We start from the raw sequence: 25,612 nt of genomic DNA on the forward strand, positions 1-25,612 counted from the left end.
GCGACATCCCGAGAAAGAATTTTAAAAAAATGAGAACGCTTTATCTTAAAAAAAGGTCATGTCCTCATGAAAGTGGAACTGCATCATAAGGAAAGTAACACAGGTTTTCCTCAAACAAAGCCAGGGCTCCCAGAAACTTGATCATGAAGAAAACCCATTAATCTTGTGAATCTCCAGGCTGTATATGGTCTTAGTACACCAGTGAGGTTGAGAGCAGCTTATATTAGTTTGTGTTTTGTAAAAACTTTGAATAAACAAAAATTCTGCGAACAAGGTTTCACCGTCCCTAAATTGTCATCAGTGCCGCAGTTAAGGAAGAATACAAGAGGTCTGGCAAATTAACAGATTATAGCAAAACTTTACACTTCAAATGAAAACCGATTGCTTGCCGTTAAATAAATAATACATTTAATTAAGTCCATGTACAATACTATACAAAAATCGCAGTGAAATCCAATAAAGTAGAACTATTATGAAAGGTCTTTTTTTTTTTTTACAAAAATATCACTACAATATGGTATTGGCTACTTTAGATAACATATCTGGGAGAATACTGTCAACATAATATGGGGAAAATCCACACAAAACTGGAATGTAATAAAAGTATTACAGCAACATATTGCTTTTGTTCCTAGATACGAGTGTCAGCTCTGAGAAAGTGTTGATCTTGACCAAGATATTGATACAGAGCTGTGATGACCTATAGTACAGAAGTTCCCTGGCAACTATACAAGAAAATATAGTTTTGTACAAACAACAGGTTGCAGAGGGATTTGGACATGGGTTTTGTATTTAAAAGCAGAATTACCGAGATAGGGAGTTGGTTTTTCTTTAAGCTCAATTCAGTTCCTGGAATAGTCTGTTCTAAACGTTTGAGATTTGAGCCTCGGCAGATTGATCTTATGTCACGTCAACTTTTTCAATGCTTTTGTTTTAAGAAAAGCAATTTAGAAAAAAATGAGTAGTGGCAGAGGCGAAGATATTATTGCATCACCCATCCACTTGTCCCCATCATCCTCTGTTTTCAAACACGATCAGATGTTTTGCAAGACACTTTAGCATGGGAGCAGTAAAATCGGAGTGTGATACCAGGGTGTGGCTACTGTATCAGCAGCCCATTCGCAAATCCAGCATCACTTGTTTCTTAAAGGTGTAGCATCTCACAGGGGGTGGGGGGGGGGGGGGTGGGGGGGTAGAAAAATTGCTTGGCAGAGCTTCTTGTAACTGGCTTGCAAATACACTCCAAGATCGCGTAATCGCATCACGGAGTCACGTACAGGAGATAGGAGAAAAACGATGCGGAATTTCTCATCCATACGGAAAAAAAATTGCCAAACACTTCCCTACGAAGGTGGGACCCTATCGATGAAGTCAGCATCGATGACAGAAACCAAAGAGGGTACAACTAAAAAAGAGATCTCAAAATATGAATAAATTATATTTAAAAAATGATTACTATGAGTTACATTCATCCTTATGGTGTTATTAATACATGCTGACAGACTATTCTAAGTGTCAGTTCACAACACAATACACTTCAAATGGTGCCCACAGTAAAGGCAATCTTGCTTTGACAGAAGAAGCCCGCTCCCAAATGGCTTGCGGAATGAGCTTAGGGCTTCCATTATAGTTTGTCTTGGTCGCTCAGGCCCACAGTACCACAGAGCGAGCGAGCAGAAGTATTTTCAGTCCAGTATAAAATAGAAGTTCCTTTCAGTTAATAATAAAACATAATAAATTCGGACGTTTATATTTCTTATGCAGCAGAGTAATGGCAGTGGTGTTTCAAATTTTCTTGGATCATTTTTCCATTGTTATATAACAAAAAAACAAGATATAAAGTAGGCCTGTGCTTCGTGGTGGGCAGTCTTGTGTGTAGCCAAGGAGCTGCACATCTCACCTGAGTCACGCAGACATTGGGGAGAAGATAAGAAAGTGATTATTATCCCTAGAGATTCGCACACATATCAGTTCAAACTGAGAAAAATTACAACTTTCCTTTTTTTTTTAAATAAGCGCGAGAAAATGCAACTTGATGGAGCGGACATGTTGAGTTTTGAAGCCAGTTTGTTCCCAACCATTTTGCTCGTGCACGCCTCAACCGGTCAGTTCAAAAATGGCCACCGCCACAGTACTACGTGCAGAAAGCACAGTTATCATGGAGACGGGCAAAGTCCAGCCCTCGAACATGAGGCTTTTTTCTTATTTTTCTTTCTTGCTGCCATTACTGGCTCCTCACGACTGGTGGTAATGGTGGTAATGATGGTGGTGATGGTGCTCGTGGTGGTGGTGGTGCTCATGCCGCTGAATGACAGGCATGACGTAGCCATCGCTCGACATGACCGGCGGCAGATCCCGTACGAACTCCTGCTCCAGTGCCGGCGGCTGAGCGTGGGCCGCCTTCAGCGGGGAGTGGTTGTCTTTCATTCGTTGCCTGTACTTTTTATGGCTGTGTTGTTGCTGTTGCTGGAAGTGATGGTGGTCGTGTCCCGCGTGGTTGGGCTGGGAGTGGTAGTGCAGGCCTTTCCCCGCCTTATTTCCGCTGCTCTGGCCGGGCGTGGCAGGAGCTTTCCCCGCCCCTTTGGGGGACTTCCCGAGCGGCTTCTCCTGGCATTTCAGCCGCTGGTGCATTTCGGCCGACCTGAGCTCGCCCACGCTCGTCGGAGAAGACTGGTCCAGGAGGAGCTGGGACCGACGATGGTGGCTGCTGTGGGCCTCCGATTCTTGGGATCGCGACCTGTTCTGGGAGTGAGCATTTTTCCCATGGTGCTCTTGTCTGGTCTGCAAAGGTGGGGACCCTGAAAGAGAAGGGGACAAACCAGCGTCAACAGAATGAGACGAGCTGATTAGCAGAGACAAAATAACATTTTCAATAGATCTGATCATTGAGAAGACCAAGAGGAGACCGGATAAAAGGTCTTTAAAATAATGAAGTGGTTTGATAGGGTGGATGTGGAGAAATTGTTTCCACTTGTGGGTGAGTGCAGAACAAAGGTGGCATCAACATAAGAGTCACTAACAGATCAAATATTTCGGAGAAATTTCTTTGTACAAAAAATGGTGAGAACATCAAACTTGCTGCCACATGGGAGTGGTTGAAGGAGATAGTACTGATGCATTTAAGAGGAGACTAGATGCATAGATGAGGGACAGGGGAAGAGAGAGATATGGGGGCAGGGCGGGAAGAGGTCATTAGAGTGGGAGGAGGCTCGCGCGGAGGAGTATGAACACTGGCACAGATCAGTTGGGCCGAATGGCCCGTTTCTGTGCTGTAGATTTTGAGCAATATAATTCTATGCAACACAATAGCTTTAATGTGGTTCACAGCCAAAATGGAAATAGGGTTTCTGCATTCAGACACAGGCCAAGTGTCCCTTCACTGCGTTTCCATTTGCACTGGGAAAAGATGGAAAGAGTGACCACTGCCCTATTGCAGGAATTGTGTTTTCAAATTGGTCAGCATGTGAAGAACAGCCTGTGTGTCAGTCATTCCAAATTACACGGCCCACTTTTCCAGGACTCAAGGTCAACCTTTTAAGTGTGCCCTAGAGTTCTGCTGTTATGCTGTGTCTTGGGGCGGTTAATTTATCGTTGAGTGTGAATGAAACTTGGCCACCTTCCAGCCCTCTGTGTATTTGTACAGAAGATAAGTTCCTGCACTTGTGTGGATCATGTAGCGCTGGGCACAGGCAGCAGTCCAATTTGGCACCGTCGTTGCCCTGCTTTGATCTGAAAAGGAAATCAGTTCTTAACCCCATCAGTGCCAAAACCATATGGGAGCCCACAAAATGCCAGAATGCTGCTAAGTCGTCCATGAAGGCTGGATTTGTCCCAAACCATCTGCTTTTTCAGCAGACTTCATTAATGCTACATACCACCAATTTATATTAGTTCCACATGGACAGTGTGCAGTCGCCTACTCCTTTTGTTCTCTTAATTGAAGCACTCATTATTTCAGTGTTGTCCAACAGAAACTGCTGACTAGCCACAGGTGTTACTATGACAACACTGTTTTAGCCACAGGCACTCATTTTAGTAGAAAACGCCTCACAAAATACAGGTAAATGTACTGCACATGTGGTTACTTACTCAACAAATATCTACCACCCTTATGCAGCCAAGGAAGTAAAGCACCCACAATTAAAAAAACACTTGCACACTCTGCTTTCATCTTACCATTTTACCAACAAACGCACAAAAAGGTTAAAGTTCACAAGCGTACACCATGTGAATGTGAGTATTGAGATCTCATGCCCAATGGCAGTGTCTAATGCTCATTTTTTATTTACTAATCAGAAATGCAATTAGCCACATCTGGATTTCCAATTCACCGCATGTGACTCATGGCTAATCTATTGGACTATTCAAAAGTTGTTTGGTTATCTCCAAGTGAAACAACCTTAACTGGGAGGTATGGAAGCAACAAATCACTAAACAGCAACCAACAACAGCAGCCACATCTAATATTGCAGACTTGGCCTGCAAAGTTATCTTTCCAGTAACCTCAAGAGTGTTTAGAGGAACTGCAATAATGGATAATAAAAAATGATTCTTTCAACTTTGAGATCGGAGTCTCAAGGCTATACTGATGTCTCCATTTCAGGCCCTAAATAAAAGCGTTTCAATGACTTTAAACCAATTCCTAGCGGGGGCGAAAGGTGGCGGAGGGAGGGAGTCAGCATCTTTGTGCTAACCAGAATTTGTAAACTCACTCAATAGCTACATCACCATGTGGAAAATGGAAGAAAATAGAAGCTTTTCCAAGGCTCAGGCTCATTGTTGAAGCAGTTAACTTGTACTGTAAGTACTGTACCCGACCTACAGGACTTTAATGTTAGTGATGGCTGCAAAAGTTGAAGATGTTTATGCATCTTTCAGTCCAATTAGGAGGAAAAAATAAAAAGCCCCCACCCCGCCAAAATATGCTCATGTTGAAATAAACTGAAGAACAATTTGGGCACTTGGGAGGGGGTGTTACCTGATTTATTTGAAAGTTTCCATTAGTCAGACAGTTTACATTTCAGCTCCAAGACAGGGAGGGATGATAGGCAGGGAGGCATGAATGAGCTGTCCAACCAATAACCACCTGAAAGTTTGCTGTGGTAACTAACAAGTTGCTGGGCTTTATAGGTCTCTCTATTTACAACAGTGTGGCTTCATCGCACTACAGGAGGTAGCTTCCTGCTCTATTCAGTTAGCAAGTTGAACTTGTTCTTGATGGGCACTGAACACAAAAGTAAGGAAGTTATGCTAAAGCTTTACAAATCACTGGTTAGGCCTCAGCTGGAGTATTGTGTTCAATTCTGGGCACAACGCTTTAGGAAGGACCTCAAAGCCTTGGGGAGGGTGTAGAGATTTACTAGAATGGTACCAGTTATGTGAAGAGAGAAGCAGGGATTGTTCTCCTTAGACCAGTGAAGGTTAAGGGCAGATTTAATAGAAGAGTTCAAAATTATGAGGGGTTTTGATAAAGTGGATAAGGAGAAGCAGTTTCCACTGGCAGGAGGATTAGTAATCAGAGGATTAGAACCTTGAGTATTGTGTGCAGTTTTGGTCGCCTTACCTGAGGAAGGACGTTCTTGCCATGGAAAGAGCGCAGCGAAGCGAAGATTCACCAGGCTGATACCTGGGATGGCAGGAATGACGTATGAGGAGAGATTGTGTCGATTGGGCTTATACTCACTGGAGTTTAGAAGATGGAGAGGGGATCTCATCGAAACCTATAAAATTCTGTCAGGCCTGGACAGACTAGATGCAGGAAGGATGTTTATGATGGCCGGGGAGTCCAGAACCAGGGGTCATAGTCTAAGGATAAGGGGTAAGCCATTTAGGACTGAAATGAGGAGGAATTTCTTCACCCAGAGAGTGGTGAACCTGTGGAATTCTCTGCCACAGAGGGCGGTGGAGGCCAGTTCATTAAATATATTCAAGAAAGAGTTGGATATATTTCTTAAGGCTAAAGGGATCAAGGGATATGGGGAGAAGGCAGGGACAGGGTACTGAATTTGGATGATCAGCCATGATCTCATTGAATGGCGGAGCAGGCTCGAAGGGCCGAATGGCCTGCTCCTATCTTCTATGTTTCTATGTCTATGAAACAGATTTAAGATAATGGGCAAAAAGAACCAGAGGGCAGATGAGGAGAAATATTTTTACGCAGCGAGTTATGATGATCTGGAATGTACTTCTCCTAACCAAAGAGGAGGAGTAGTGGCCATTTTATTTCTATACCTGGTCCAAATTTGGATGTGTAGTTTTCTATCCCAGCCAAGTCCAAGTAATGGTTTCTTCTCTCTGTGTTTTCATCTACACAGTAATGCTCACGAATATTTGAATGCTGCTGGTCACTGTTGTATCTTCTGCAAGAAATCGGAACTCAATTAAGATTTGTTTTCAGCCTTCCGTTGTTGTTGCACTCCCAACAGATTAACATCTCATATCTCGACGCGAGCTCAGCGGGTTGGGTGCAGTTTGGGTTGAACCCAAAGCCAGTTTCCTCAACCCAAATGCATCAATAGTAATGTCAAAGTCTTGACTTCCCGATGTCTGGAAAAAGGTCTGGTTTCGTTTCAAAATACCCTCAATACCTTCCCTCTTTTTGGTTGAACTTTGACCCGGCAGGTTTCCAGCCAATCTGCAGCTCTCAAAGCGTGGCATAATAAAGGCATCCATAACCTGGGCACTTTTAATTAACAATAAAGGTCTCTTCAAACTATACACAGTAAATGACGGGTGAAAGAAAACCGGTCCCTTTAAAAAAAGATAGTGGAAATCTAGAATCCAGGGATTAAAAAAATAGTGGAGTTGTCAACTATCTATCGGTCCTTACCCAGGAAGTGTGGGAAAAGTTGCTTAAGCAAGACAACGGATTTCCAGGAACCCTCGAGAAGCACGCCAAGCGGCTAGCAGCAAATACTAATGGATATGTAGGGTCATTAAAAGATGGTACTCCAAACACACAAACTAGCCGACTCAGATTTGAATCTGTTACGTCTTAAAAGTGTTAGAAACTAAAATTAAATGAAGCTTTAACAAAGGTCTTTAGTAATTTCACTAAATTTGGGAAGGATCGGAAATTGGCACCATTGGATTGAGGAATAGCAGGAAGCTATAGCACATCAGGTTTGAAATGATTTTGAGTGTGCGAACACAGTGAAAGGCACAATTTGTTAAAGGGCAGTTAGCAGAAATTCAAGAAAAAAAGTTTTTTTTTTTTTTTTTGCAGAGCAGTGGGACTAATTGGTTCGCTCTTTCAAAGAGCCAACACAGGCATGGTGGGCTGAATGGCCTCCTTTTGTATTGTAAGAGTCTATGACATAGTGGGCAGGGGAAGTACAGCTGATCTATACTTGGATTTTCAGGAAACTTTTGAAATTTTAGTAACTGATAGTATCAGCTGTGGCTCAGTGGGAAGCACACTCACGCCTGAGTCAGAAGGTAGTGGGTTCAAGTCCCACTCCAGGTACTTGAGCACATAAAGCTAGGCTGAGGGAGTGCTGCACTGTCAGAGGTGCCATCTTTCAGATGGGACATTAAACTGAGGCCCCATCTGCTCTCTCAGGTGGATGTAAAAGATCCCATGGCACTATTTTGAAGAGGAGCAGGGGAGTTATCCCCGATGTCCTGGTCAATAGTTATCCCTCAACCAACATAAAACAAAAACAGATTTGCTGGTCATTATCACATTGTTTGTGGGACCTTGCTATGTGCAAATTGGCTGCCGCGTTTCCTACATTACAACAGTGACTCCACTTCAAAAAAAAAACTTCATTGGCTATAAAGCGCTTTGAGGCGTCCGGTGGTCGTGAAAGGCGCTGTATAATGCAAGTCTTTCTTTCTATAAAACAAAATAACATTAGACAAAGTCCGGCATTGGCCAAGCAATAGGCTCAAACCAGGAAACAAGGACAGCTATCAATGAGGCTAGAATGAAATAACAACAGAAAATGCTGGAAAAACTCAACAGGCCAGGCAGCATCCGTGGAGAGAGAAACAGAGTTAAAGATTCAGGTCGAAGACCCTTCGTCAGAACTGGAACAAAGCAGGAAAAGGAACAGATTTTAAAGCAAGTTTAGGGGCTGGGAAATGGGGGAGGGGATGAAAGAACAAAAGGGAAGGTCTGTGATAGGATGGAAGGCAGGAGAAGTGAAGAAGCATTAAGAGATATTCAAGGCAAGAGGAGATGGTAATGGGACAGGTTAGGAAACAAAGGATGGCTCTAGATGAAGTGTGAATTGTGCTGGCAGAATGAAAGACAGCTGCCATGTGGGAGGGAAGAAAAAAGCACAAACAAAAAGTGTGGATAAAAAATGTGATGGGGCCGAGGTTATGATCTGAAATTGTTGAACTCTATGTTGAGTCCAGAGGGCTGTAAAGTGCCTAATCAAAAGAGGAGGTGCTGTTCCTCGAGCTTACGCTGAGCTTCCATGGAACAATGCAAGAGGCTGAGGACGGTGAGGTCGGAGTGGGAATGGAGCGGTGAATTAAAGAGTCAGGTGACCGGAAGCTCGGGGTCCCCCTTACGGACTGAACGGAGGTGTTCCACAAAGCGGTCACCCAATTTGCGTTTGGTCTCCCCAATGTAGAGGAGACCACATCGTGAGCAGCGAATACAGTATACTAAATTGCAAGTAGTACAAGTAAATCGCTGTTTCACCTGGAAGGGGTGTTTGGGGCCCTGGACAGTGGGAAGGGGGGAGGTATAAGGGCATGTGTTGCATCTCCTGCATTTGCACGGGAAGGTGCCGGGCGAAGGGGAAGGGGTGCTGGGGGTGATAGAGGAGTGGACTAGGGTGTCGCGGAGGGAGCGGTCCCTACGGAATGCTGAAAGGGGAGGGGAGGGGAAGATGTGTTTGGCAGAAATGGCGGAGGATGATCCGTTGAATGTGGAGGCTGGTGGGGTGAAAGGTGAACTCTATCGTGGTTCCGGGAGGGAGGGGCAGGGGTGAGGGCAGAAGCGCGGGAGATAGAACGGACACGGTCAAGGGCTGTGTCAACCACAGTAGAGGGGAATCCCCGGTTGAGGAAAAAGGAAGACATGTCGGAAGCACTGGTGTGGAAGGTGGTATCGTCAGAGCAGATGCGGTGGAGACAGAGAAACTGGGAGAATGGAATAGAGTCCTTACAGGAGGCGGGGTGGGAGGAAGTGTAGCCCAGGTAGCTGTGGGAGTCAGTGGGCTTGTAGTGAATGTTTGTCAATAACCTATCCCCAGAGATGGAGACGGAAAAGTCGAGGAAGGGAAGGGAAGAGTCGGAGATGGACCATGTGAAGGTGAGGGAAGGGTGGAAATTGGAAGCAAAGTGAATGAAATTGTCTAGTTCAGGGCAAGAGCAGGAAACGGCATGAGGCTAGAATGAAGATTGATACACAGTGAATAGCCTTGCTTTTTATAACCTATATTAAATGGATAAGGATACTGCAAGGAAAGTTTACAAGTTAGCTGATTATATCAAAATAGGAGGCTGGTCAAATAATGAAAAACAATGCAACAAGAATTTAGGTAGCCAGGTCAATAGTTGGCCCATGAGGTCCACAAATGTTAACAAATGTAAAGTAATTAATTTTGCTATCGTACTAAAGTAATAATGGGTCAAGGAACCAGAAGAGGGAGTAAGTGTCAAAATGGAACAATGGTGCAATGTGCTGAATAGGATAGAGAGCCAAGGTGTTAGAGAGGATTAATCTATGAAGCCATCAGCACTATGGTGAGCTACAGCAACAAAAGAATATACAAATCAAAAGGCATTGGTTCGACCTCAGCTGGAGAGCTTATGTGCAATTCTCATCACCTCACAAAGATTAGTACAGATGAGGGAGGCCATTCAGCCCATCTTGTCTATAAAAGCCTGTGAAGATGCTTTGTGAATGATTCCAAAGATGATCCTACTCAAAAGGCCATTTCAGGTATTGATCGCTCTTTGTGTGAAGAAGTGCTTCCTAACATCTGTCCTGAACTTGCTTTTCAACAGTTTGTATTTAATGTCCTCAACCAATTTGTACCCAACCTAATCATAGGGAAGATATTGTGGCTTAAGACTCTATAAAGGTGAGAAACAGGTATCAAGAAGATAAGTTATGAAGAAAGGTCAAAGAAGTTGGAAAAGATGGCACTTCGACATGACCCAACTGAAGTTTAAAGATATATATGAAATGGGCAGGCAAATAGTTTACTATGGTCAAATCCAGGGGAGCACATGTTTAAAAATGAGGAAATTAGGAGCACGGAAGGAAGTTCCCAAGGATAGTAGAGCGGCAGAATAAATTGTCAGGGAAGGAGTATACGTGGTTCCCAGAGATATTTGGATGCCCTTTGATGGAGAAAAGAGATTGAGGAATGTGGTGAGTAAAGTGGGATTAATCTGTGAAACAGGGAGAAGTTTATTCCTAAAACATCTTAGGGATCATTTTGCAAGCTTGCTCTCCCAGCATGGAGAGCCAGTTACAACACAACAGGATTGATTATGCAGCCTGCGTTCCTGTCTAGCGAGAATGTCCACTGGGAGTTGAGCCTCACAGAATCACACCTCGCCGCATTTTACTGAGAAGCCAGCAACAAACTCAAGTGCTCAGCACGCCAAGGGTTAAAATGGCTTTTCCACTTCATCTCCCTTTTCAATGATCCTTGTAATGCAGAGATCAGGTCAGAAATGTGTTAGAGGAGATGGATTAGCCTCCAGTACCTCAGCTGGGCAGAGAGCCTTTTGTCTGCGCTCTTCACTTCCTCCGCATGTTCAGCTTCGTTCCTGCACCGACTGCTTTCTCGCTCTGGAAAAGGTAAATGCAAAAATCTGTCCATAAACCTGCTCAGCTCAGCCAGTGCTCATTACCTCACAGCAGTTCCCATACTCCCCGAAAAAAACACTCCCTCAAGTGAAATTTTCCACAGCAATCAGTGGAGGAGAGAGTGGGATATGGGATTGAATTCATGCAGAGAATAAAAATCATCTCTCCCTCCCTCTCAGCTGCAAGATACACAAATTAAATTCCGACAGTTTCAATCCAGTCCCGAGTGGGCGTGAATCAACTGGACAAAATACCCATAAATTGGTACAAATGGCTCTCTTGCTCAGAGGCTGCAAGAGGGGCTGGGGAAGTGGAAAAAAAAAATCACACTCACACAGTAGGGTTCCATTAAGAGGATGGAGTTAAGACACAATGGGAAAGGGTAGACTGAACTTCACTTTTGTATTCTACCCATATTTTTCCTAAAGCCGTCCTGCAATCTGCAGAATATTGCCAAATTAAGGGTGCTCTCCACATTCAGCTCACCTCTGTCACAGGCAAACTCCTCCATATATTTGTTAAAAATGCGACTGAACAGATGTAAACTAATTAGTAACGGGGACAATGATCATGTTACAGAAGGCAGGACAATGCCGGCATGGCCTAACTTTTTTTTTTTACACCTGTGCTTTTCTAAATGTGGTGAATCCATTTGTAATCAAATATAACTCTAGCAGGTTGCAAGCTACACACCTCCACAAGAAGACTGCCATAGAACAGGATGAGTTCTGTGCACTTGGCTATGTTGAATTGAGATAACAATGTACTGGAATCGCCGGTGTTATATTTACATATATACACCAAACACATTTGTGTTAATTTTAACTCGGGGGGTGGTGGGCGGAGAGGAGGTGGCAATTTTAACTCTGAGGGGGAGGGGGAAGCAAATCAGTGATGGGGGTTTTGGGAGGGGGGTGCGGGCAGGGGTGAGCGGAAATAGGTGACCCTTGCGAGACCTGCCGGATTTAAACTGGCCTGGCCTCATTTATCTGAAATCGGTCTCCCACCCGAAGCAGATAGGAATGATGTAAAGGCCGGCAGGAGCGGGAATTGGGTCAGGAAGCAGTAACCACTAGGGAGCTCATGAGGGAAATGCTGGGGGGTCCAAAATGATGGTGGTCTGGGGAGTGCGGAGGATGAGGAGGTCCAGGAATTCCTTCTCGGGGGCCCCCGGTGGAGGGGTTCCTGCACCACCTGGCTCCCAAGGAATCCTGCCGAAGAATTCAAAACGTTACTTTACCGTGGCCCCTTCTGGTTGCTGTCCTGCATCCCGCATGGGTTTGACAGCGTGTGGGCCGGGCCTCCCTACCCCCGTTAAATCACATTGCGGCGCCTATGACATCATCAGGAAATGACTTTTAGATTTAAGTTGTGAGGAGTCCAAAACTAGAGGCCATAAATAAAAGATGTTCACCAATAAATCCAATAAGGAATTCAGAAGAAACTTATTTACCCAGAGTGGTCAGAATGTAGAATTTGCTACTACATGAATAGCATAGATGCATTTAAGGGGAAGCTAGATAAGCACAGATAGGGTTAGATGAAGTAGGATGGGAAGAGGCTCATGTGGAGCATAAACAGTGGCATTGACCAGTTGGGCCGAATGGCCTGTTTCTGGGTTGTAAAATCTATGTAAATTAAAGTCAGGGGAGATAAAATGGCGCCGGCTGGGAACAGTGCGGCTTCAGTGGATTCGGCCGATTTTAACTTCTCCCACGCACCGTTCCTGCTGGTTTCTATAGCGATTCAGGCCACGGTGACTAATTCCATGCGAGATCTTCTGTTTTCATGGCAAGTTGTGGAGTAGTGTGGAAACTATGGACATGATCAAATCCAAAACGAGAAAAATAAGGAATAACTTACATTTATATAGCACCTTTCACGTTCTCAGGACGTCAAAAGCACTTTACAGCCAATTAAATACTTTTGAAGTACTTTGAAGGTCCCACAAATAGCAATGAGGTAATGGCCAGTTAATGGCCCAGAAATTCGGGTCTCCACGGGCGAGTACGCACGGGGTACTCACCCGTAGGCCCGATGGAAGTGCCGGTTTTCTGCATGCACTGCGCATGCGCGGGAAACTGGCACTTCCGTTCCTCTAAACGAAGAGGTTCAGAGGTCGAACGCGTGTGTGGGGGAGGATGCGCATCGAACTTACGTTTTTTTTTTATATACAGGTTTCTCCGGGATCGTAAGCCTGCAGGATTTAGAAATGTAAAAAGCAGGCGTAAGGCCTACTTTTTACAAGGTAAGTGGTGAATTAATTAAAATTAAAACATTTTTCCCCACAGGTTTATTTTTAAATACTTTAAAGCAAGGTAAGTTTATTTTTAGCCCCGTTAGAATATAAAATTATTTTTTTCAAAAATTTAAATTGTTTAAAATAGTTTTCATGTAATTTATAGTTTATTTAAAAAATGTGATTTAAAAAAAAATGTATTTGAATGTTTAGTGCTATTTTGGGGCTGTAGTATTTATAAGTCTTGACAGCTCTTCCTGTCAGACTTATGAATGGGCTTTTCCCTGCTCCGATTGGCTGCCCATGGCCCACGTGATCCCAGGGGACGCATTGAACTAACTGCGCCCCGGGATACGCAAGCACTGCGCGCCGGCAGCTGGACCAGGCCCCGGATCGGAATCCCACGGGGCCCTACAGCTCAACGGCCGGCACGCAAGGTAAGTGCAGATCGGGGGCTTGCACCCGCAGGAAGCCCCCGACCCGAATTTCTGGGCCAATATGTTTTAGGTGTTGGCCGAGGGGTAACTTCCCAGCTCTTCTTCAAAATAGTGTCGTTGGCTCTTTTATGTCCACCTGAGGGGGCAGACGGGACCTCAGTTTAAGGTCGTCTCTGAAAGAGGGCACTTCGACCAGAACTCCCTCAGTACTGGCACCAGGAGTGTCAGCCTAAATGTCGTGCTCTCAAGTCTCTGGAGTGGGACTTGAACGCACAACCTTTAGGCTCAGAGGCGAGAGTGCTACCCACTGAGCCAGGGCCAACACTGTGACAGTAATGGTGCAATGTGAAATTGTGGGGAGGGAAACATTTTCTTCAAAAAAAAAACTTAACCCTTGCAGCACCACAGCGAGATTGGGCATTATAGTCTGTTTTGAATGAATGGCGATGTGGTATTGAACTACTTAAAAGTTTTGCTGGGCAACCATATTTGAAGATCAGGTAGTCCAAATACCTACCAGCAAGGACCAAGATCAGCCCTCTTGTTCAGAGAGACATGCTCCAGAACAATAAAAAATTAAACAAAGGAAGCTATTTGATATTCAGATTGCTGTAGATGAGCACTCAAATGTCAACTGGTCTACCTTGACCATTGGCGAGGCCATCTTTCTTCCTATGGGAGGGTTCAGGGGTCACCGTCAGCTTTACCCTCAGTGTCTTGCTGCTGGCAGATGATTGGTTTACCGAAGCATCTACAACTTCATAGATGGTGTGCATTAGGCTGGACATATCCTGCATGTAAAAAAAAATATGCACACGGTTAACAGCTACGTTTTAGTCAAATGAAAAATCCTTGGCTGCACAGAAGCTTTTCCCACAGGTTAACGTCTGGACACGTGCATTATTCAAACACTAGTCCATGCCTTACAACAGTGACTACACTTCAAATGTACTTCATTGGTTGTAAAGCACTTTGGGATGTTCCGAGGTCGTGAAAGCAGCTATATAAATGCAAGTCTTTCTTTTCTATACGATATCCTACATCTCAAGAATGTAAAAGCCCAACGACTTCCTAGCGGACATGTTCAAATTCCAGGCACATTAATATGTGTCAATATGATGCCACATTTCAGATTACATTTAAATTTTTGTAGTAATGAATGGAAACTTAAAAATTAACAGCCCTCAAGTTTCCTCATAGCAACAGCAGTCAGCCAGTTAGCCCCTCGATCCTGTTACATAGGAACAGGAATAGGCCATTGAGCCCCTCGTACCTGCTCTGCCATTCAATTAGATCATGCTGATCTTTACCTCAACTCCATTTACTTGTCTTTGCGTCATATCCCACAATACTCTTGCGTAAAAAATCTCTTAGCAATGAAAATTTCATTTAAGAACATAAGAAATAGGAGCAGGAATAGGCCACTTGGCCCCTCGAGCCTGCTCCGCCATTCAATAAGATCATGGCAGATCTAGGGCTCAAAGCCACTTCCCTGCCCGCTTCCCATAACCCTTCACTCCCTTATCTTGCAAAAATCTGTCTATCTCCACCTTAAATGTATTTAATGATCCAGCCTCCACAGCTCTCTGGGGCAGAGAATTCCACAGATTTACGACCCTCAAAGGAATTCCTCCTCATCTCAGTTCTAAAAGGGCGACCCTTTATTCTAAAACTGTGCCCCCGTGTTCTAGATTTCCCCACGAGGGGAAGCATCCTCCCTGCATCTACTTTGTCGTGCCCCCTCAGTATCTTATGCTTCAATAAGATCACCTCTCATTCTTCTAAATTCCAATGCTCAACCTTTCCTCATAAGTCAACCCCCCACCATCTCTGGAATTAACCTAGTGAATCGTCTCTGAACTGCCTCCAATGCAAATATATCCTTCCTTAAATAAGGGGACCAAAACTGTACGCAGTACTCCAGGTGTGGTCTCACCAATACCCTGTACAGTTGTAGCAGGACTTCCCTGCTTTTATACTCCAACTGCTTTGAAATAAAGGCCAACATTCCATTTGCCTTTTTGATTACTTGCTGTACCTACATGCTAACCTTGTGTTTCATGCATAAGGACCCCCAGGTCCCTCTGAACTGTAGCATTTTGTAATCTCTCTCCATTTAAATAATAGTTTGCTTTTTTATTTTTCCTGCCAAAGTGGATAACCTCGCACTTTCCCACATTATACTCCATCTGCCAAATGTTTGCCCACTCACTTAGCCTGTCAATATCCCTTTGCAGATTCTTTGAGTCCTCTGCACAACTTGCTTTCCCACCCATCTTTGTATCATCCACAAACTTGGCTACATTACACTCGGTCCCTTCATCCAAGTCATTAATGTAGATTGTAAATAGTTGAGGCCCCAGCACCGATCCCTGTGGCACCCCACTAGTTACCGTTTGCCAACCGAAGAATGACCCATTTATCCCGACTCTCTGCTTTCTGTTAGCCAATTCTCTATCCATGCTAATATATTACCCCCAATTCAATGAGCTCTTATCTTATGCAGTAACCTTTTATGTGGCACCTTATCGAATGCCTTCTGGAAATCCAAATACACATCTACTGGTTCATTTTTGTCCACCCTGCTCGTCCACCCCCGCATTTGACCCAGCATCCACAGCCTTTTAAGGGAGAGTTCCAGATTTCCACTACTCTGTGTGAAGAAGTTTTTCCTGACATCAGCCTTGAACGGCCCAGTTTTAATATTAAGGTTATTCCCTTGTTCTGGACTCCCCCCCCCCCCCACCAGAGGAAATAGTTTCTCCCTATCTACCTAATCAATTCCTTTAGTTGATGGGCATGAGTCAACAATGTGGGACATGGTTTGTATTTGTCTGCAAGGTCATTTGTCCACATCACGAAGGCCTCATTGGTGAAGATATGAAGCACACTCTCCCTGGCCTGTTTGAAAGCGGTTGAGAAGCACCTAACTACCAAGTGACCAATTGAATCCTGGTTGGTTGTAGGATTGAAGATGATGTGGTTTATAGGAGCATCGCTTGCCCACTCTTCACAGTAAGGAAAAGTCAAAGGATTTGCGAAAGATTGACCATGTTGGGTGTCTCGAAGAGAGCCGCGGTGTTGGTGGCTGGAACCCGAGTGAATTGGCAACGTGATTTTGATTTGTTTTATGCACCAGTGCTGCAGAGAGCAACAACGAAATCAAGTCACTGCTACGGCCACTAATCAACAAGGCAGCATCTCACTTCGGGTCAGACCTTTACCCTTCCCTCTACTGCCAATGTCCAGTCACTGCTTGTCCTAGAATTAACCCACAATCAACAGTGGCAAAAAATAAACTACCAGTTACAACTTACAGAAAGTTTCTCAACATGAGCAATCCTGTTGAAACTTTAACCTTCAAATGAACAGTACTGATTCCTCATGAAGATTTTTTTTGAAAAGGCAAATAGTATAAACTCTTAGTACAAAAAACAGATGTTGAAGCAAAACAATTAAATAGCAAATGTGCAATAGAACAGCTGAAAGAACTTGTATAGAGATTGAGGCCAGATCCAAAGCTAACAAGCTAAATATTCCTGGAATCTCATTGCAATAAAAAACCTATCCCACTTGAGGTTCTCAGCAAGAGATTGTTCATTTCCTATTTTCAGAGAATTTGCCTGTATAACAATATTGTTTATGGTAGAAATTATCTGAGGTTCTCCCATGCCCAACATTGTAGAGGAGCTAAATGAAGATGGACAAAACCTCTTGTAGAACATTCCTACCTCTCAGTCACCATCTCAGCTCTGTGGGGGGCCAGGTCTTCAGCTGAAATACTGTTTCTCCAGGTCCCACATAGCCAAGACTTGGCTTCAGCTTATTGAGCGGTTTGCTCCAAACCCCCAGTCCTCCCCCACCAATCAGGCACATCTCACCCCATCCACTTACTAGACTAAAATAGTTTCTGGAATTGCTCTAACACAGTGGTAACACCAGAAATCACTGGATAACACTACATTGTCCACAAACTTGAATATATCTCAATAGAAGCAGCAAGCTTCAGCAGAATATAAAAATCCCATTTGCGACCTTAACCAACTGGATTTGTGCACCGTTAAGTCAAGCTGTTTGCAATATAAGTGTCATAGATTAGGCAAAGTATGAGGGAGCTAGTTATGTACTCCCAACAAGTTCTCCCAACTATGAGCTGCTAAAAGTTGCATCAGTCTGGTTTATATTGGCAATATGCACAAATCAACACACCATGACCTCCTAAGAAGCAGAAACAAATGTAAATGTACCTCCTTAGTAACCTTGCCACAGTTGTCAAAATCATAAAGAGTGAAGGTCCATTCCTGATGGTTATCTTCTTCAACAGACACGTCACATTCTAGCTCCTGTAAAGAAAGTGCATTTCTCTGTTCTAAATCTCTCCTCCACTTGCGGGATTCTTTCAACAGATTGAAATGTCGTCATAACTTAAGGTACGCCAGAACACCAACATGTGGTGCGGCAGCAATGTAGAACCTAGGATCGAACCGCCATTAAGCTCTGCTGTTGTGGGGAAGTGGAGGAGGCCAGGCATCTCCTCACGGAGGGACATTTCGGGATGAGTTACTAGCCCATTTCAGAATTAACCAGCAACGTTGCTGCCTTCATCTCATTGCTTTTCTCTGAACCCCATTAGTTTAATTTTCTTTTACCTTTTATTCAATTACTGCCCAATGGCATTGCTACACTCTTTTGAATTTTAAGCTGCTGCTGAAATGCCACAACGGTGTTTATTGCAAAGTGACAGCCAAACAAAGTTTTGGAAAAACAGATCAGCCCTCCCCTTAACTGAAGGAACCGATTCTCGCTGGGTACAATTCTACAGGGACTGATAGCACTCTCATCCGAATGACCACCTCAGTGTGTGAGCCTAGCGCTGGAAGGCCTAGTGAATTAATCCTCACCTGACATCTACACAACCCTGCATTTCCGGCAAGGATCGCTGGATAGCTATTTGGGCTGGGTACCCTGGCTGATTTTACTCTTCCATGAAATTAGTTATCTCAGCACAGATGTAAAATTGAATCTGGGACCTTCCAGGTCTACAAGCTTCAGCTCCATACCACAGATTACATTTACCCACTGACCCATATGGAGGAGTTCTAGTACAGCGTTGTCCTATAGAAATCGCTGACTAGCCACAGGTGTGGCTATGGCGACACCGTTTTGGCCACATGAACTCAAAACACCTTACAGGTAAATGTACCTCACACGTACATATTTACTTAAACATCTACCACCATTCAGTAACCAAGGAAGTGAAACAGCCACAATGATCAAAAAACACTCGCACACTCTGCTTTCCCTCAACATTTTACGAACAAACGCACAAATAGGTTAAAGTTCACATGACTATTGAGATCACATGCCCAGCGACGGTGTCTATTACTCATTTTTTAAATTTAAATCAGAAATGCAATTCTCCACATCTGGATTCCCAATTGGCCACATGTGGCGAGTGGCGAACAAATTGGACAACACTGTTCTAAGTATGTGTTTTCTATCAGTTAAACAATTTTGCCATTATATTAACAACTTCAAGTAAGATGCATTGGAACATTTCATGGTAAGTGAGTGCTGTAACTTAAGTATGAGGTCCACATTCTATTGTAAGCGAAAGAAGCAAGGTTTGAGGAAATCATTAAACTTGTGTCTTCATTGATATGTTACTGCATGGCAACACCAACAGTGCAACCAATACTAACATGCAATTCACAGAAACCATTTTGTAGAGCTAAAGTCAAACAAAACAGGAGATTAAGTGCCTAGTACACATTAGGAGTAATCCATCCTTTTTTTATGCATGTGATTATATTACAGGAAAAAAGTTGCATAGACTAGGCTTGAGTACAGAAGATTAAGGGTGATGTAATTGAGTTGTTTAAGATGATTAAAGGATATGTTAGGGTAGATAGAGAGAGAAACTATTTCCTCTGGTGAGAGAGTCCAGAATATGGGGTCATATCCTTAAAATTACAGTTAGGCTGTTCAGTACTTCTTCACCAAAGGGTAATTGAAATCTGGAATACTCTCCCTCAAAAAGCTGTTGAGGCTGGGTCAATTGAAAATTTCAAAACTGAGATTGATAGATTTTTGTTAGGTAATGGTATTAAGTGATATGGAGCAAAGGCGGGTAAATAGAGTTAAGATACAGATAAGCCATGATCTAATTGAATGACAGAACAGGCACGAGTGACTGAATGGCCTGCTCCCGTTCCTATGTTCCCCCTCCACTCCCAGGAGGGACCCTAGCTTGAAGGTTGTGCAGATCAGACACAAGACTCCAGCACTGTAGCTGAGATTCCCCAACTAAACTCCGTGTGACTGCAGCTCCCTATTGGGATTGTGGAATTACCCCTAGTACGATATCTTGAGTAAACAGGCACCGTATAAACACGGCAACAACATCCGTTAGAGCATTTTGTTTTTAAATGGCCAAAGTCAACCATGTCTTCATTTTTTTTTTGTCGGAATAAATCTTTTCCCTAAAGCAATTTCTTGAATAACCATTCACCATCTCCCAGATTTCAAAACTCACGTCAAAGTTCAGCCGTTTCTTGCCCGTTCCTCTGCTGGTTTCTTTACCGGGACACTTTTCTCCATCTTCTTGACTGAAAGTTGATGTGAATCCATCACATGGCTCCACCTTCTCTGGGGGGAGCACCACTGGTGGAAGAGGAGGGGGGAAAAAAATCATCAGATTATAAACATTTATTTATGACTGATGATGATGCAGGGTCAGTTTATGAATTCTCAGTATTGTGATAGAACTTACATTTATATAGCGCCATTCAAGACCTGAGGACGCCTGAAAGCGCTTTACAGCCAATGGAGTATTTTTTGAAGTGTACTCACTGTTGTAATGTAGGAAACGCAGCACAACAAGATCCCACAAACAGCAATGTGATTATGAGCAAATTATCAGTTTTAGTGATGTTCGTTAAGGGATAAATATTGGCCAGGACACCAGAGAACTCCCCTGCTCTTCTTTGAATAGTGCCATGGGATCTTTTTCGTCCACCTGAGGGGGCAGACATCTCTGGTTTAACGCTCATCCAAAAGATGGCACCTCCAACAGTGCAGCGCTCCCTCAGTGGTTCACTGAAGTGTCAACCTAGATTATGTCCTTGGAGTGGGAATTGAAGCAACAACCTTCTGATCGAAGGCGAGAGCGTGACCAACTAGGCCACAGCTGATGTAATGATAATGCCATTTTATACTGGAACTTCAGCCATGTATGTGCTACAACTAGGGTCTCCCACACCTCTGCTCTAAACACTTGTCATGTACACAACTAAACTACAGTTTCCACAAGTAGACAAGGGTCCCTCGGATACTGAAACCAGAATTCTTGATCTTCGGTGTGCACAGATTATCCCAGATTTAAAAATTAACCCTGAATCACTTACTAGAGGACGCAAGATGCTCACCACATTCTTCTGCCACCTCAGAAGGCAGATAAAAACCATGCTCCCAGACCAATGTGTGCAAGCTAAAACTTATTGGCAAGATTTATTTACAGAAACAAAAAAAAAACACTACAAGTTATTGTAGGTGTCAACTCAGTTGGTAGCACTCTCACCCGAGTCTGAAGGTTGCGGGTTCAAGTCCCACTCCAGAGACTTGAGCACATAATCTAGGCCAACACTCCCGGTGCAGTACTAAGGGTATCCAAAAGTACTTCACACCCAATGAAGCACTTTTGAAGTGTAGGCACTGTTGCAATGTAGGAAATACTAAGGGAAAATACAAAAGACTTATAAAAACAAGCAATTCTGAAAGACCAGTCAGGGGAGTGTACCAATAAGGGATGGCAAATCAATCAAATTATATCTTTTTGAAAAAATATTCTGCCATTTCCCCCCTCAACCTGCTGACTACAGGCTTAAAATAAGTTTTCTAACCAACAAAAATATGTAAAAAATTACAAATATTTTACAATAAAATGACAATTTTTACCCACAAAATATATATTTAGGCTCTGAATACCGCAATTAACATTTTTACTTGGAGGCCACAGCCTCTCTCAAGGGCCCAAGCTTGCCGTTATTTTTTTCAGTGCAATCACTGTACGTTAACGGGAGTTCCCAATTCGAACTGTGCCCGCCATTTGCAGGATGCCATAATCTGAGCACACAGTGTGGAAAACCTTCGAAAGAACATAGTGAAGATGCTCTTCATGCAAGTGGAAGTCTGTCTTTTCTGAAGGTGCAACTGGATTTCTGAGTTTCATTGTTATTCCGCGAGTCAGCCGTAGCTCAGTCAGAAGCTTGTGGGTCCCACTCCAGCGACTTGAGCACCAGGGCCTGGAATTTGCGGTCGGATGACGGCGAACTGGCAGCGTTCGCCGTCATTCCGCCACTTCGGGATTTGGCGCAATCCTGAAGTTGCGGTCTGTCATTGAAAGGATTCGCAAATTTCATGTCTCCCCCGAAGATTTACTTTTGGTTTAGTACAGAAACCCTGGTTGGACTGAGTTTAAAATCCAGGGCTCAACAAGATGGCTGCGGTCAGCCTCATGGCCAAGGCCTGTAAGTTTCAGTTTGGACTCACAAACTTGTATTCCGATGACTGTGAGAAGGAACTTTCCAGAAATTAGAATGCAGACAGACCTTCTGCATTTATGCATGAGAAGCAAACCCAGTGGCATTCGGGCCTCTGATTAAAACCCATCAAGGTTGTTTGCACAGACAATCAAGAGCAGGCAAGGCCTATTCAATATGTAATAGCTGCATTCAGACCTTCGTTAGAGAACATCAACACTGTTTGCAAACGATCAACGGGGCATTCAAACTGGAATGGCCCCATCACGAAACCAGTTGGACAAAGGGGAACACCGATGAGACATTTAAAACCGATTAACCGGCCATTCAGGTCGATGGGCCCAGATCGGTACCCTTTGTATGAGCTTCAACGCGTCCAGGTCAGACAAAAGAAATGAGCTGATCTGGCGGGAGATAAGGGCTACCGGGAAGGTTATAACTAGTCCCTCGGGAGGCCATCTCTCTCTCTCGCCTCACCTCCAGTGCCCTGCCGTATCATCAACCCAGCGAGAGGATCGTCGACGAAGAGCCTGTCCAGGGAAGTAGGATACCCGCAGTTACGTTTGAATTACTGGGGTATCTCTGCTCTGGGGCGGTGAAAACCTAAAAACATCAACAGGCAACAGGGCACGGAGCAGGCATTTCAACATCCTAGACTGGTGAGCATCAATTTTCTGGCCCATCACAAGACAACCTAGATAGGTGTAAAGGGTGGGAGTTAAGGGGAATTGCTAAAGTGTCATTTTAGTCATTTTCCCTCGATGTGTCCGTTTCTCCTCCCCCGTTAAGTGTAATTGTGCTGCATCCAGTGATTTTTCTCTGTATAGTAATTGTTTTGCTATTTTAATAAACATTGGTTTTCTTTGCGCTGAAACACTGGTCTCGTTTGTCTATATCGCTACTTATAAATAAGTCCGGTGGTCAGAACCAAAGGGGAAGCGATTCGAACCGCACGGGGCTGGAGCAGCTCAGATACGACTGACTGGCCAGACACAAAACCCCAAACCAAAACCCCCTACACATTCACAGCTCTGACACAGGTCGCCAAACACACACACACACGGCAATCAATCAATCAGTGTAATCACTTAAATCAGGGGAACTGATGAAAACTTCGGCTCTTCCACAGTAATTAATTAGTTAAATTCCCCACTAAAAGTTAGACCAAAGGGATAACTGGGGTTTTAACAGTATATTGACTGCTAAACAAAGGTTATGGGCCTGAAAAACAAATTATAATTTTGTGCAGTGTGAAATGCATCCATTAAGTTTGTTCATCTTTATTTGCCTTTGCCTCATGTGAGAACCCTGATCTTTGTTGTGCTCTAACAGTTTTAAAAAGTTAGGATTCTAAGAGCTTACCCACTTCCTGGTTTGCGGTCTGTGAGAATGCCGTGTTTTGATTGGCTGCTTAGACGGATTGTTGACGTCACAGCAACTCGCACAAGGGGATCCCCACTATACTTCGTTGATTTGAATTGAACGTCGGAAAACCCGAAGTTCACGACACAGAGATCGCGAGATCTTTGTGCGAGGCTTATTTCGGGGCCAGGGGCAAATGTCTTCGCTTTGCCGCTGACCGCAAATTCCGGGCCTTTATCTAGGATGACACTCCAAGTGGAGTACCGAGGGAGTGCTGCACTATCGGAGGTGCCGTCTTTCAGATGAGACGTTAAACCGAGGCCCCATCTGTCCTCTCAGGTGGTTGTAAATGCTTCCATGGCAATATTTTGAAGAGGAGCAGGGGCATTCTTCCTGGTGTCCTGGCCAATATTTATATCAATAACTTGTATTTATATAGCGCCTTTAATGAAGTAAAACATCCCAAGGCGCTTAACAGGAGCGTTATCAAACAAGATTTGACACCGAGCCACAAGGAGATATTAGGACAGGTGACCAAAGGCTTGGTCAAAGAGGTAGGTTTTAAGAAGAGAGAGAGAGAGAGAGAGAGAGAGAGAGAGAAGTGGAGGTTTAGGGAGGGAATTCCAGAGCTTAGGGCCTAGGTAGCTGGAGGCACAGCCGCCAATGCTGGGTCGAAGGAAAATCGGGGATGTGTAAGAGGTCAGAATTGAAGAAGATCTGAATTGCAAAGTTCTTGAAGGGTTGTAGGGCTGGAGGAGGTTAGAGATAGGGAGGGACTTGAACAAGAGGATGAGAATTTTAAAATCAAGGCATTGCCAGACCAGACGCCAATGTTGGTCAGCGAGCACAGGTGTGATGGGTGAATGGGACTTGGTGCGAGAAGATACGGTCATCAGAGTTCTGAATGAGATCAAGTTTAAGGAGGGTGGAAGATTAGAGGCTGGCCAAAAGAGCATTGGATTTCACCTGGAAAAGGATCACTAATTTTAAAAATCGGTTAATGGGTCTCCCTTTTTTTTTCTGGCTTTCATGATTTAACTTGTGTGTGTATGCAGGCAATTTGTTTTCCCCACATACAATTCACAAAGAAATGGGAACGCTGCTCCCATGCAAACAGCAGATCCGGCTCATTAAAGAGCAGTGGAATGCATGGCACAAAATAAAGAAAGATGGCCTCGCTGGGCCAAATGGCCTTTTCCTGTTCTAGAACATTCTCAAGTTCTTGCACTCCTAGCGTGAAGTCACACGAGGTGTACATTAATCAGGCCAAAGGCGGCTGCATTTCCTGAATGCATCAGTCATGTTAATGACCCTGGTCTCCAAGCTACTGATGGCTCACCAACGCAAGTCTGTGTGGTGAAGGTACTCCCAGTGTTGTTTAGTAACCAAAGACAAAGTAAGATTCGCTCAGTTTCTGAGCAAATACTTCACACCTTCACCTACTAAAAGAAAGAACTTGTATTTGTATAGTGCCTTTCACATCCTCAGAAGTCCCAAAGCACTTTTCAACAGCAACAACTTGCATTTATATAGCGCCATTAACGTAGTACAGCATCCCAAGGAACGCAAGCAGACAAAAATTGACACTGAGCCAAGGCAGGAGACATTAAGACAGATGACAGCCAATGAAGTACGTTTGAAGTGTAGTCACTGTTTTAGTGCAGGAAACTTGGCTGCCAATTGGCACACAGCAAGGTCCCACAAACAGCAATGAGATAAATGATCAGGTCATCTGTTTTTAAGTGATGTCGATTGAGGGATAAATATTGGCCAGCACTTCCTTTTGCTGGAAAGGAACGCGCCGTGCAGCAAGACTTTCAAGTGATAGCCCAGAAGGGATTTGGATCAAGCCAGGTGGTAGAGAAGGCCAAATGCACAGGAAACTCTGTATGCTGGGGAAAGATTCCAAACATGAAATATTCTGGGAAATTTATTTGCATTAGAAAAATTCTGAGAATTCCTGGAACTGTCTTAATTTGTCTTCCTTGCAATTACTTTGACTGAAACAAATGAAACAATAATTTAAAAAATGACACACATGTTGTGGTTGGATTCCAACAGAACTGGGTCCTGTGCTGGAAGATCAGAGAGACTCCTGCTTGAACCCTGATGGAGTAACTAGCCGTATGGAGACAACGGGGTGCAAATTGGTCCTCACTGCGCCCATTCTCCAGACCGAAAAACCGGGGTGGGGGGGGGGGGGGGGGGGAAGAAGGACCAATTTCAGGGAGCAGCATCCTGCGCCCAATTT

At 44.0% G+C, this 25,612-nt stretch overlaps 1 protein-coding gene across 2 annotated transcripts in view; it reads right to left on the minus strand.

Annotated features, from left to right (window-relative positions):
* Positions 1 to 391: 391 nt before the first annotated feature.
* The window catches only part of nkd2b (NKD inhibitor of WNT signaling pathway 2b), a 134,527-nt gene continuing 109,306 nt past the window's right edge, over positions 392 to 25,612 (minus strand). The window contains exons 5-10 of one of the 2 annotated variants that reach the window (XM_085989075.1): positions 19,995 to 20,122; positions 17,707 to 17,802; positions 14,103 to 14,250; positions 10,681 to 10,765; positions 6,232 to 6,359; positions 392 to 2,798 (exon numbers count right to left, since the gene is read on the minus strand). In XM_085989075.1, the coding sequence (XP_085845201.1) occupies positions 2,236 to 2,798; positions 6,232 to 6,359; positions 10,681 to 10,765; positions 14,103 to 14,250; positions 17,707 to 17,802; positions 19,995 to 20,122 (1,148 nt within the window). In that variant the 3' untranslated portion in view covers positions 392 to 2,235. The remainder of the gene's footprint in view (positions 2,799 to 6,231; positions 6,360 to 10,680; positions 10,766 to 14,102; positions 14,251 to 17,706; positions 17,803 to 19,994; positions 20,123 to 25,612) is intronic. The other variant, XM_085989074.1, reaches the window with a different exon arrangement.

The sequence above is a fragment of the Somniosus microcephalus genome, chromosome 5, assembly GCF_052327205.1.
Source record: "Somniosus microcephalus isolate GS21.2 chromosome 5, FLI_Smic_1.0, whole genome shotgun sequence".
NCBI classification, from domain to species: Eukaryota; Metazoa; Chordata; class Chondrichthyes; order Squaliformes; family Somniosidae; genus Somniosus; species Somniosus microcephalus.